Source organism: Hemitrygon akajei, chromosome 6 (genome assembly GCF_048418815.1).
Source record: "Hemitrygon akajei chromosome 6, sHemAka1.3, whole genome shotgun sequence".
In the NCBI taxonomy this organism is placed as follows: domain Eukaryota; kingdom Metazoa; phylum Chordata; class Chondrichthyes; order Myliobatiformes; family Dasyatidae; genus Hemitrygon; species Hemitrygon akajei.
The window spans coordinates 38,821,817-38,835,895 of NC_133129.1; the positions used below are offsets into that span (position 1 = coordinate 38,821,817).

The 14,079-nt window shown below is 41.5% G+C and overlaps 1 protein-coding gene across 5 annotated transcripts in view; it reads left to right on the forward strand.

The window, feature by feature from the left end:
* erbin (erbb2 interacting protein) overlaps positions 1 to 14,079 on the forward strand; it is a 234,481-nt gene that overhangs the window by 187,020 nt on the left and 33,382 nt on the right. For all 5 annotated transcript variants that reach the window (XM_073048160.1, XM_073048164.1, XM_073048161.1 and 2 more), the window contains 5 exons: positions 5,552 to 5,651; positions 7,359 to 7,480; positions 8,691 to 8,861; positions 10,651 to 10,830; positions 12,899 to 13,013. In XM_073048160.1, coding sequence (XP_072904261.1) covers positions 5,552 to 5,651; positions 7,359 to 7,480; positions 8,691 to 8,861; positions 10,651 to 10,830; positions 12,899 to 13,013 — 688 coding nt within the window. The remainder of the gene's footprint in view (positions 1 to 5,551; positions 5,652 to 7,358; positions 7,481 to 8,690; positions 8,862 to 10,650; positions 10,831 to 12,898; positions 13,014 to 14,079) is intronic.

The following is a 14,079-nucleotide window of genomic DNA, read 5'->3' on the forward strand; positions in this document are numbered from 1 at the left end:
GTGAAAGGCGGCTTTGATAATGACGCTTTGTCCTAAATTTCCCTGAGGCACGATTTGATTAATCTCTTTGTTACTTTTCCAACTTGCTGGGTTGTGTTTCCCAGTGCATATTTAGATTAAAGGCCTGTCTTTTGCAGCGAGGAAATTATTGTTTTGTTCACCTGAAAACTGCACTTTTTCCTGTGATGGTTGATCTTTTCAATTTACTTTTGAGTTGGAAGTAATTTTTAACGGTCTGATTATTCAGGTCTGATCCCTTTTGATAAGAGCGAATGATTTTTATGTGATGTACGGTCTCTCGTTGTTTAAACCCACACCTCCACTATCCCCCTGCAGATACAAACTTCGTTCCCTGGTCTTAACCCTTCCAACCCTTGTTTATAGTACACACTCTTCAGCCCATGATGCTGTGCCAGCCTTTTAACCTACTCTGAGATCAATCTGACCCTTCCTTCCCATATAGCCCTACATTTCTCATTTTTCTTTTTTACACTTTGCGTGTGCCAATGTTATTTGTTTGTGGTGTCCCCCATTCCTAGCTCTAGTGTAGCTGGCCGAGTACTAAAGATTTGTGCTGAACAACAGGGTGGAGTGTTCAATAGACAATAGACAGTAGGTGCAGGAGTAGGCCATTCAGCCCTTCTAGCCAGCACCACCATTCACTGTGATCATGGCTGATCATACACAATCAGTACCCCGTTCCTGCCCTCTCCCCATATCCCTTGACCCCGCTATCTATAAGAGCTCTATCTAACATTGACTGAGATCTTGAACCTCTTGCCTCAACAGTCTGAGGTACCCACCAGCTTCAAGCAGGCTTCAGTTATACCGGTGCCAAAGAAGAATGTTGTAACCTGTCTTAATGACCATCGTCCAGCAGCACTTAGATCCACAGTGATGAAATGTTTTGAGAGGCTGGTGATGAAACTCATCAACTCCTGCCTCAGAAGCAACTTGGATCCTCTCCAATTTGTCTACCGGCACAACGGGTCCCTAACAGATGCCATCTCACTGGCTCTTCTCTCAACCCTGGAACATCTGGACAGCAAAGATGCATAAATCGTCATGCTCTTCATAGACTGCAGCTCAGCTTTCAATGCTATCTTCCCCTCTAAGCTAATCGATAAGTTTCAAGACCTTGGCCTCAATACCTTGTGCAATTGGATCCTCTATTTCCTCACTTGCAGGCCTCAGTCAGTTCAAATTAGCAATATCTCTTCCACAGTCTCCATCAGCACAGAGCGCATCATAAGGCTCTGTGTGTAGCCCCCTGTTCTACTCATTTTACACTTATGACAATGTGGTTAAGCACAGCTCCAATGCCATATTCACGTTTGCCGACGACACCCCTGTTAAGGCTGATTTCACTTGTGTGTGGCATCTACGCTGTAGGTGTCGCGTACCCTACGCCGTACCTACGCTGTACCCTACGCAGTAGGGTGACGTGCACCTCTCCAGAAAAGTTACTCACACGTCGTGGCGACGCAGACCACAACAACTGTGATTGGTCGGCTTGGTAGCGTCGCATTTCCTCCTACGCATTTCCGGTTGCTGCTTCTCCGCCATGTTTGCAGGCTGTGCGTACACCGATATGAAATACATGAACCAAATTGTCAAACCTACCTGCCGGCATGTTTGAAATGCATTTCCTCATCCATGTCTCTCACGAAGAAACTCAACACAGTGGCATAGAAACCCCACCGCCAACTAGCATTTTGGCTCACACCTGCACATGCTCGCTACAGCGTAGAGTGACACAGAAGTAAAAATCAGGGTTACGGCGTAGGCTGCGGCATAGCCCGTACGCACAAGTATAAATCAGCCTTTAGGCCAAATCAAAGGTGGTGATGAACCAGCAGATAGGACAGAAACTAACAATCTGGATCAGTGGTACCATAACAACATCCTCTTAGTCAACGTTGGTAAGAGCAAGGAGCTGATTTATTGACTTCAGGAGGAGGAAACCAGAGGTCTATGAGTCAGTCTTTACCAAAGGTGTTGTCATTTTAGAGGATATGACATGGGTAGAAAAGGGGAGGAGGCCCTGCAAAAAAACAACACGGGGTTGGGAAGGAAGTTGAGAAGCAGGTCGTGATCTTGGGAATGCTGTCTGTGCACGCGACAGTAAGGATAGGGATAGAGTGAGGTGGAGGATAAATGTGTGGCTGAAGGATTGTTGTTGGGAGCAGGGATTCAGATTTCTGGGTAATTGGGACCTCTTCTGGTGCATTTGTGACCTGTACAAAAGGGATGGGTTGCACTTGAACCCATGGCACATGCTCCATGGTAAATAAAAATAAGAAATATTTAAGATCTCTCCCATGTCCTGTGACTCCACACACAAGTGGCCACCTTAATCCTTAAGAGAACTAGTTCTGTCCCTAGTTACCCTTTCGTTCTCAATATACGTAGCAATTTACAGCACATTACAGGTCCTTCGGCCCACAATGTTGTGCCAACCATGTAACCTACTCTGGAAACTGCCTGGCATTTCCCTAGCGCATAGCCCTCTGTTTTTCCAGGCTCCATGTACCCATCTAAGAGGCTCTTAAAAGACCCTATTGTATCTGCTTCCACCACCGTTGCTGGCAGTGCATTCCACGCACCCACCACTCTCTGTGTGGAAAAAATTACAGCTGATATCCCCTGTGTACCTACTTCCAAGCACCTGAAAACTATGCCTGCTCGTGTTAGCCATTTCAGCCCTGGGGAAAAAGCCTCGGGCTAGCTGCATGCTCAACACCTCTATCAGGTCGCCTCTCATTTTCCATTGCTCCAAGGAGAAAAGGCCAAGTTCACTGAACCTGTTCTTATAAGGCATGCTCTCCAATCCAGACAACATCCTTGTAAGTCTCCCGTGCAGTCTTTCGATAGTATCCACATACTTCCTGTAGTGAAGTGACCAGAACTGAACACAGTACTCCCAAGTGGGGTCTGACTAAGGTCTTGTATAGCTGTAACATTAAAGCTATACGTAGACATAGGGTTCTCTTACATGCAAGAGCTATTTTGTCCTCCCTTCACCCTTCTGATTCCCTTCAAGAGTATTTCTGTACTGAAGGGATTGACTTGATCCCAGTTTCCTCGTTTGCCTTTTCTCCCTGACCAGAGCTTTCATCTCCCTCATCGGTCCTGTTCCCTTCATTCTGCTGGCCACACCCTTCACTCGAACAAACATGCTGCCCCTGAACCCTCACTTAACGCCTCCCACTTGCTAAACATCCATTTATCTACTAATAGCCTCTCCCAGCCATTAGCAAATTCCTGTCCAATGCTATTAAAATTAACCTTGCCCCAATTTAGAACTGGCAGACAGTGCTTTCTTTTTCCATAATTATTTAGAACTAATAGAATTGTCAGTGCTGTGTCACTGATCCTTCGAGACAGTTCCCTGCATCATTGCCCAATAGGTTGTTGACCCTTCTCAAGTAGGGCACTCTACACGTTGATTGAGAAAACTTAGATTAGCCTTGTTCCAGATTTTTCCAAGGACAGAAAGGCTATTTCAATAATTCTTTACTAAATTTTTAAAATATAAATTAAGTCGTAGTGTATCTGTCTTCCAAAGCTTGCACCCCATATTCATGTAATTTTCTCAGTATTTCATTCTTGGTCTGATGGTAATTTGGTGAACTTGTGATATAATCCTTCTAAGAACAATACAGTATTTCTAAATTGCTGACCTAACGATACACGCATTTCTTCTGATCCTTCGGCTCTGTTTCATAAAATTGAAGCTGAATGTGGTCCCATTTATATTCTCTGGTTTTTTAAAAAGATGTATCGCATTAGCTTTTCAGCACATTGTTTTGTATCAGATCAATTAATTTCAGAGCCCTCTGCATGAAGCCTTGTGTCTCTGAAGTTCGTGGTTCTTCATAGATTTTCAGCATTAATATTGTGTTGGGACCAGTGGTTTGTTTTGCTTCAGGATGGATGTCTGCACACTGCCTGTATGAAACCAGTTTGGCATACTATTTCCGTTCCTTTTACCTGAGCGGTTTTGGCTATAAATTCTGACCCTCCCAGTCACAATGAATGGAGGAAATATATCCACATCTATTGTAATTTGTAATTTCATCAACAATCCACACAGTTTAATATGTGCGCCAGCAACAAACTTGGACATCTAGCTCCCTCTTGTGTCCTCTTGGTCATTAATATTGAGAAGAGTTGAGGCTCCAGCATGGGTCCTTGTGAGAGACGACAATAAGTCACATCCTTTGAATTTGGGAGCATTTTTCTGCTCCCCAGTCTCTCTAGCCTTTCATTAATTACTCCTTATGAGGCCAATTAGATCTGCGAGCTCACGTTTTGTGTTCAGGACAGTTGAAACGTCATCAGCCTGAAATATAAACTCTTCATCTCTCTGCAGATGCTGCCTGATCTGCGTATTTCCAGTGTTTTGTTTGTATTTCAGGCTTCCAGCAACTACTTGTTTTTTGTTTTCCATTCTAAGATATACAGTTATATTCTTGAACAAAATAATATAGCTTTTTATCACTCCCTACTTGAAGAGATTTGATCAATTGTTGGAAAGCCAGTCCTTGGGAAAATTGGTTGCTCATCTTATTGAATGTCAAACTAGATTCAAAAGGGTAATGCCCACAATCATTTCCTCCTGTTTTCCCTTCCTATATTATTGATTCCTGAAAAATTATTGTAATATACATAATATTTGCAGTAGATATGCTAGAAGAGGACAAAATGGCTAAAGTGCCTCATTCTGTTGAACGTTTGGCTATCAGGTGAATATCATTAGAATCTGCAGCCTGTCATTTCCCTTCGGAAGTTGTGCTTTAGAACAGTCTGTATGACCTGCTGATTTTGAGGTACTCTGAAGAATTCAGTGAGCTGGACTCGGGGATGTGGATACGGCTGCAGGGCAGCTATTACTCGTGTGGACTTTGGGCGGGATTGAAGCAGCAGGGGCCCAGGCACGAGACTGATAAATGAACCAATATTTTAGCCGCTTTAAGTGCTGAGCCAGATTGAAAGATCGAGGTGTCGCGGCAGAGGACGAAGAGCGAACCGGTGTTCAGCTCACTACTCCATGAGGTTTTGCTCACCTCGGCACTGAACTGGCTCCATGGCCATCAGGCTCCTGGACTGGCTGCAGCGTTTGTCTGGCTCCGTGGCTGCAGATTCAAGTATGGGGGCTCTGCAGTTCACATTCTGTGTGTTATTTGTTGACTTTTGTTATTGCTTGCACGATTTGTTCGTTTTGCTCATTGGGTGTTTGACAATCTTTGCGGATTTTTTTAAATGGATTTTATTGTACTTTTTTGGGGGGCTGCCTGCAAAAAGATGAATCTGAAGATTGTATTTGATATATATGTACACAAACTTTGACTTAAAAAGTGTACTTTGAACTTTTGATATGTTTATGAGCAAAAATACTTTGGTCAATTCCTTTAACTTAGGGAGGTCAGTTGTAATATACCTGGGAGCTGCTACCACTGAAATGTTTCCTAATTATTTTCGTGCTTTCAAGCAAATACATGCGTGTCAGAATGTGCAGTGGAACAGTAACGTAACTTTTTGTTTGCAGTCCAAACCACTTATTCCCCTTCAGAAAGAGGTGGATGCAGATACTCAGAAGCAAGTACTCACAAACTACATGTTCCCTCAGCAGCCCAGAACAGAAGATGGTGAGTTTCAGTTGAATTTTAGGCTGTTATTTTACTATCTGAGACCATTTTAGCTCACGATAATTCAGCTAAATTTTGAACCAGCTTTTCACTATTTCTCCCGCGTTGCCGAGATGCGATTCCACCATGTGATATCTTGTCCCGATTGATCCAGCCACTCCACCTTTCTAAGTGACGCTTGGGTTACTGGGGTGTTTGGCTCCAACCCATCTTTTTATCTGTCCCTTTCGGAGAGCAGAATTGCATTTAGTCAATACGTTAACAACATTTTTTTAAAAAGGACTACTTGGACAAGCACATGAACAAGAAAGGCCTAGAGCAGAAATTCCCAACGTGCGATCCACGAACCCTTTGGTTAATCATAAGGGTCCGTGGCGTAAAAAAGGTTGGCAACCCTTGACTTAGAGGGATATGGGCCAAATACTAACAAATGGAACAAGTTTAGATGGGAATCTTGCTTGGCTGGACTAACTGGATCTGAGAGAGTTTAGCTGAAGTCTGTCCATGCCTGTGAGTTACTGCCTATTACACCGCTAGCATTTAGGGCAGAAATGAAGGTCCTCTGGCGGTGTAGATGGGTTCCTTCATCGTGTCAATAGCTTCCTCTCTGTTTTCACTAGTGTCCATGCAAGTCCCAGTTGGAAACTCAGGAATACTGTTGTACTCAGATGTAAAAGGATTCTTCATTGGTGTTTCCAGAGCAGTTTTGTTTTGCCAGTGCTGAGCTGAACCTCCATAGTGTAAATATGGGTTAGAAAATCACACCCCAAAACTCAGCAGGTCAGGCAGCATCTATGCAGGGGCATAAAAAGTTGATATTTTGGGTTGAGACCTTTCATCAGGACTAGAAAGGAAGGGAGAAAGCCAAAATAAGAAGGTGGGGAAGGAGGACAAGCTTGGTAGGTGATGGGTGAAACCAGGTGAGGGGAAATATAGCTGGGTAGGATAGGGAGGATGAAGTGATGGGTGGGAAAGGTAAAGGGCTGAAGAAGGAGGAAACTGATAGAGAAGAGTTCATTCTCCTCTGACGGGCTGAGTTCCTTCAGCACTTTGTGTGTGCTGCTCTGGATTTCCAGCATTCCAGAATCCGTTTCTGTGTGGTGTCTCGCTCAGACTCCATGACATCCGATAGTAGATTCCATTACTTCCCCAAGAACTGGCAGTGTCAGAATTGACAAGACAAGCACTGAAGCACCACCAGGATTGCTTGGCCATGATAAGGGAACACTATGGACTGTCTTTAATCTTTGTCTACCAGTCAATGCCAAATCCAAGACATCTATGCTGATGTTAAAATAATATTTGGAGTTGCACTGCCTTTTTCTGACTCCTGAGTATCAGGATTCAACAAATATTTATCTGTAGTACATACCTCAGGAAAAAGCAAATTCACTTCTGCATTTATAAACAAGACGTGGCATTGTCACAATAGCTGCTACAGCAGGATTTGGGTGGCAGCCAATTAGTTCTGGTTTCAAAGTACTTAAACTGTTCTTTTAGACAGGTGCTTTCTTGGGTTTGATGTAGAATTCCATTTGTAGATTCAATTTGTCAAATGCAACACAATGCGATTTTAAATTCTGTTTAATAAACGTTTGTGGCGCTTTACTATTTTAGTTAAACCCTTTGATTTAAGCTCAGTGCTAAATTCGTTTGTAATAAGAGATTTTTTAAAAAATAGAAATCTGTTTTCTGTTGCTGTATTAGCGTTGTTCATCTCGGATAACGAAAGTTTCAATCCTTCACTGTGGGAGGAACAGAGGAAGCAGCGGGCTCAGGTGGCTTTTGAGTGTGATGAGGATAAGGACGAAAGAGAAGCACCGCCGCGGGTAAGATACAGGAGCCGTCAATCTAATTCCCCCCTATTTGCAAGACCCCGTTCACTTGGTGTTTATTGGCTATATTGGCCAAACCCTTGTTTCAGAATTGGAAAGCTTTACAGCTAAATCAAGACATGAATACGTAATCGCAATGCCATTGAAGCACAGGGGGACAAAAGGTTAAAATGTTAAAATAGGTTCAGTTCTGCCACATCCTTTGAGTTAAATGGAGGGTGTCAAATAGTTGATGAAACAGTAGGAAATTCTCCTTGGTTGACCTATGCTATATGGAAAACATACTTGTTTTTTCCCCTGCTGCTTTTGGGGTTTGTGTTCTAGCAAATCACCACCACAGCTACCCAAGTATGTCGCTGACATACTATTCATTATGTTAAAGTATTTCAAGGGGCCGGCTTGTCCTGCTTGCCGTTAGTGAGGATGGCTTAGCTGGTAGTAGTTGTCATGTGTTAACACTCATTTCCAGTTAATTATCAGTCAATGAGTAACCTCAGGACAAGTCAGTTGAGTTATGGGGAGGAAAACAAACTTTTGGTTTCTATTTAAAAGTTGAATTGTGAATGTGTGTGTTTTTTGCAAAATCTAGCATATTAATACTGTATTATTACCAAGTATATTAAAAGGCTGCTTGCCATTGGTGTAATTTAAATGGAAAATGCATTATGATAGAATGTAGTCATAAGATAGAACTCTTACTGTGATTTCAGTTTGCTTAATAATAAATGTTAATACACCTGAATAATTATATTGCACAAAGATTGAATGAAAAAGTCTTAATTTACAAGCTAATCCTTGGAAAGAATGGTTTAATTGAATATGCAACAAATAGGCCTTTTTTTTAAAAGCTTGTACTTGATTGCATCTTTCAATTTGAATTCTTTTATAGCATAACAGTCATAATTATTTTTGAGCATCTTCATTTTTAATTGGTATTGAGGATTAAATATTCTGTGAGTTCCATATATTGGGATATGATGACTTGCATTCATATGTTGCTAATACTACAAGTAGCAACTTTTTATAGTATAATTTAAAATTTAAATTCAAATCAGATTATTATCTGACTATGTAGAATATAAATGGTATCTAAATAAGCAACCATGTTTTTACTTTAATTGAAATGTATTGGAACAGTGCGCGTGTTCAGTTTTTCCAGTGCTCTTTAGGGATAATACAATGCCTGTGGAATCTGTTCAAATAGGAAGGTAACTTGAAAAGGTATCCAACGCCATATCCTGATGAGCTCAAAAACATGGTTAAAACTGCACAGAGTGTGGTACATAGATTAAAGGATGATGGGAATTCAGATGACTCTGCTCCTGAAATGAAGCCAATCGATGACCGATCAGTCACAACAAAAAATTCTGCAGAGGTGAGAAAACGCTAAGGCACAGTCCTAGTAATTACAATGTTGTGTTTGTCTAGTTCAGTCTATGACCAGCTAATGGGTTATTTTCATCCACTAATATTCTTTTGAACAAATGCATTTTGATCCAAGCAGACACAAATTCGTGCTTCCTTGCATATGAGACTGTAGCATGCTACTTTTTTTGTATGGTGTGATCTTGTATTTTCTGTTTGAGAGAGGAAAAATCCAGAAGCCAAGCTGACAAAATTTAATCAGCTGGTGTGCTAATCTGCACAGAAATGCAAGCAATTTATCTTTTTCCCTGTCAGTCTAAAAGATTTGATGAGTTTCTGGTTTGTCAATTGTGTGTATCTATTTAAAAATTTCTACTTTTTTTAAATTTTAAGATGCAGCACAGTAACAAGCCTTTTCAGCCCAATGCACCTGCACCACTCAATTACACCCACGTGACCAATTAACCTGCTAGTGTGGGAGGAAGCCGCAGACCTGGAGAAAGCCCACGGTCACAGGAAGAATGTACAAACATGGAATTGAACCCATGTTGCTGGTGCTATAATAGTGTTTGTTACACTTAGCTCTACACTACTATGCAATGCCAAAATCTAATCCTGTGACTTTACCTGCCAGTGGAAAAATTTATCTTGAGTTTTTACCAATATAGAACCATTTTTCTAAAATGCTGGATTAGTTGGAAGCTTTTGAGCCGGGGGTGGGGGGCGCATCTAATGAAACTTATCCCGGCCTGGACTCTTGAAAATTCAGTGTTTTTCCTGGGTCAATGTGCACTTAATAACTTCTTTAAAATGAAAAGAAATTGAGTGAAATTGACATAGATGCTATTCATTAACTGGAAGCTTTTTCTTCAGCATTCATTTTGACTACTGTTTAACTTGGGAATTGACATTGCACTTCAATAGAAACAGGTCATATCTGACTTTGTACAGTGTCACTACTATTTTAAAACCAAACTGCAGATATTAATTTGATACTCTTTTCCTTTAAATATTGATATTTACGATATTGTATGAGGCTGTTTCGTCAAACCACAGCTCTGCATTGTAAGATGTAAAACACTGCTAACCATTGGTTCTGCATCCAGGCAGTTTGTCATCTGGCTGGTTTTCTGTCCAGAGATCCTGATACGAGGTTGATTATGCATTACTGAGAGAGGGGTCTGGGTACGTGGCCAGAACCAGGGTCCCAAATGTGGACTAGATTTGTGGGTGAGCTGGGTGTACATTTTGGGTATATCAATGATCCATAATGTGGGCTGCACTTGTGATCAGGCACAGTGTTTCAGCTTATTTTGACAAGCTAAAACTTGTGGAGCTCTTATTTCCCCCTTCCACTTTAAATTCATTCGATTCACTGAAAAATTTATTGTATTAGAGAGTGACATTTTTGAAAAGAAACACAAGTGAAATACGTAGGGTAGTATTCCAGTAATCACCTAGTTTGGCACTAAAGGCCTTGAGGATACAGATTATTGAAATTTTACTTTACATTGTGGCGACCCACTTTCTGCGCAGGCGAACCGGCTCACAAATAGCCAGCGCGCGGGGGGAGACTTTGGTAATGCACCTCTGATGTAATTTCCGCCCGGAGAGGGCGGGCGCTAGGGATTAAATGCCAGCGCCGTGAAGTTTGAATAAGTTAGTCTCGAAACGACTTACCGACTGCGTGTCGTTATTTCAGCGCTGTGTGTAGCACATCGCTACAACATTAAGTTTAAGAGACAGAATGGACAAGTGCATCAAGTCAAAATTGTAAAATATGGTGATTCTGTTGTTAGGTAAAAGACAATGCAGTCGAATTCAACAAATCATCAGAAAACATGGAACTGAATATGGTGGAAAACTGCATAAGCAAAACAACTGAGCAAGATCTGAACAGCAATGTGAAAGACGCACAGATCAACGCAGTTGTGGATGATTCCGAGGTTATAAATAAACCCACTAATGATATCCTTGAGGTATATTGGTTACTGCTAATATTCCATGTTTCTAAAGTCAATAAGCTATGGTCAAAAATATGAAACTCAGTTGGTATGAATTCATTGTTGACCTTTTGCATTATTTCATTTGCCGAGTAGCTGAATAGTTTTTATTTAGCTATGATTTCATTTTTTACCCTTTCCCTTTGGCTGTATGAATTTATTGGTGCTCTTTTAAGCAAAAATAATCGTTCCTTTCAATATAACCATAAATTCAATACCTTGATATAGGTTTTAAATCAAATGCCCACAGAGACTGGAAAAATTAAAACAGAAACTGCTATAAATACTCCGGACAGACTGTATCCATCGTTGATTAACAATGTTAACTGTTTTCCCACAGATACTGTCAGACCTTTTGACCAGTAAGGCATATTCCGTTGTTCTTCTCCTCTGTAAATTTTAAATTTACAATATGTTAGTATTATTCAAGTTTATTGTCATGGCACATATACCCAGAGCATAAAAGTCATGAAAATTAACTTTATGCAGCAGCAAAGCTGTATGTTGCAAATATAACACACACAAAATGTTGGAGGAACTCAGCAGGCCAGGCAGCATCAATGGAAAAGAGTAAACAGTCATCGTTTTGAGCTGAGGCGCTTCATCAGGACTGGGAAAAAGAGATTAGAAGTCAGAGTAAGGAGGTGGGGGAAAGGGAGGAAGAAGTTACGAGGTGGTAGTTGGTGGGTGAAACAAGGAGAGGGGTAGGTGAAGTAAAGTGTTGGGAAGTTGATTGGTGAATGAGATAAAAGGCTGGAGAAGGGGGAATCTGACGGAGGACAGAAAGCCATTGAAGAAAGAGAAGGGGAAGGAGCATCAGAGGGAGGTGAAGGGCAGGTTAGGAGATAAGGTGAGAGAAGGGAATGGGAGAATGGTGAAGGAGAAGGGGAGTAGGGCAGTTACCAGAAGTTCAAGAAATTGATGTTCATGCCGTCGGTTGGGAGGCTACCCAGATGGAATACAAGGTGTTGCTCTTCCAACCTGAGTGTTGCCTCATTTCAGCAGTAGAGGAGGTCATGGACTGACGTGGTGGAATGGGAAGTAGAACTGAAATAGGTTGGCAACAGAAGATCCAATACTTTCTGGAGGACACTGTGGTAAACTATGTGTATACCTGTCTGGACACGCCCCTCTGCTGACTGCTCCTGTGGCTCCTCCCACAGACCCCTGTATAAAGGCGATTGGAGGCACTGCTCCTCCCTCAGTCTCCAAGATGTTGTGGTCACTTTTGTTGCTAATAAAAGCCTATCGTTCGCCTCCCATCTCTGAGAGTTATTGATGGTGCATCAGATACTTTACTACCTTTTCACCTAACAACTACTTACTGCCTTGTACTTCTCTCTCTCTTCTCTCTCTCTCCCCCCCCCCCCCCCCCCCCCCACCTTCTTACCCTGACTTCTCATCTCTTTTTTTTCCAGTCCTGATGAAGGGTCTCTGCTGGAAACATTGACGGTTTGTTTTTCTGTAGATGTTGCCTGGCCTGCTGAGTTCCTCCAGCATTTTGTGTGTATTACTTTGACTTCCAGCATCTACAGATTCTTCTCTTGTTTGTGATTCAACATCGCAAACATGATGATGCAAATTACATAAACTTAGCATAAATTATACTTGCAGAACTGTATAAACAAGAAGCAATGTACCAATTTTAATGCAAGTTCAGGAACAGAATGTGGTGGAGATGGTAACTACCAGAAAAGCATTAATTCTATCTGTACCTTTGAAAACTTTTTCACTCAGTAATAGGCAAACTAACAATGGATAGTCAGGAATAACTTGGCTTCAATAAACTCCTTGATATTTAGAAGAATCTTTGTCAAATAATTAAATCAAAATGCATTATTAAATTAAATCAAAATGCACTAATTGCATGGAGATTCAGTTGACCCTACTTTGTCCATTAGAAAATTGTGACAAAGTTCCAAAATCTTTTAAAACTCGATGCTATAATACCAACTTTTTTTTTGTATGTTCCTTAGAAATAACACTATGAATTGTATGGCATTCAGTCAGCATTTTTATTAATTCGCTTCTCATGACTTGACAGGATTCTGAAAATACTACTTCGGATGAAGAGATGAAGGTGGCAGAATTAAGACCACCCTTGATTGAAATACCAATCACTCAACCAAAAGTAGTTGCACTGAGTAAAGAGAAAAGAGGTTGGTAATGATTAATACACCAAATGCCCTGATAGATGAATAAACCTGTCAGAATTTGATTGTGGATAAGAAATGATAATGTATTTTGCAAAGACACGTAATTTACAGAAATTGTTGGCATTTCCTGTATATATTACCACGCATCATGCACTATGCAGATGCCAGTGACTGATGAACTTTGGCATGTACCACTCAGCCTTTCACTTCTTTTCCTCATCCTTTATACCCTACAAATTCATCACTGAATCAGATTGTTTCAGAAAGAAGGAAATCAGACTTCAAAAAGCAGAAAAAAAACTTGATTGCACTGTGAGATAGAGAATGCAACAGCTGCTGGAAATCAGAAGCTGGTTAAGCATTGCATTTTCAAACAGGCTGTTGTTATTTTATTAACCTGGCTCAATCAGGGTTTGTAATCTAATAATCAGAAATGTATTGAGAGTTATTGAGCTGAGTAACATATCAGAATTAGCAGTGTATAATTTAACCTGTGAAGCGTACCCAGTTTTGGCCTTCTGCGCTGATCTTCCTTCCACAGCTATCAACTATATTAGTGGTCACCAACCTTTTTCAGCCCAAGATCCCCTACCTCGGCCTTAGTGAAAGGCAAGATCGACCCTACTAAATCGGTTAGTCACATGCCTGCACACCAGGCAGAAAAGACCGGAAGTAAAAACTCCGCAACCCGGAAATAGAAATAATGTATGTACACCAGGGGTCACCACCCTTTTTTGTACCGTGGACCGGTTTAATATTGACAATATTCTTGCGGACTGGCTGATGGGGGGGGGGGGGGCGGGGGCGGGTGTTAAACACGACCAGAATACAGCGATACTTGAAGCAGGTTCCTATTGTCCAGTCAATTCCGCAATTTAGTTTACATGGCTCTCAGCACTTAGCTTCTGTCCCGCTTGCTCACGTTTTTTCCACTCAAAAAACTCAACGGGTTTGTCTTTCAGCGCAGGATGCTTGGACTCAGGGTACCGAAGCAGTTTTGAGGGCTTCATTGCCTCATTAGACAGCCTCCGGGCCTGAACTCCAGCCTCCCACCACCAGATGCCTTGGT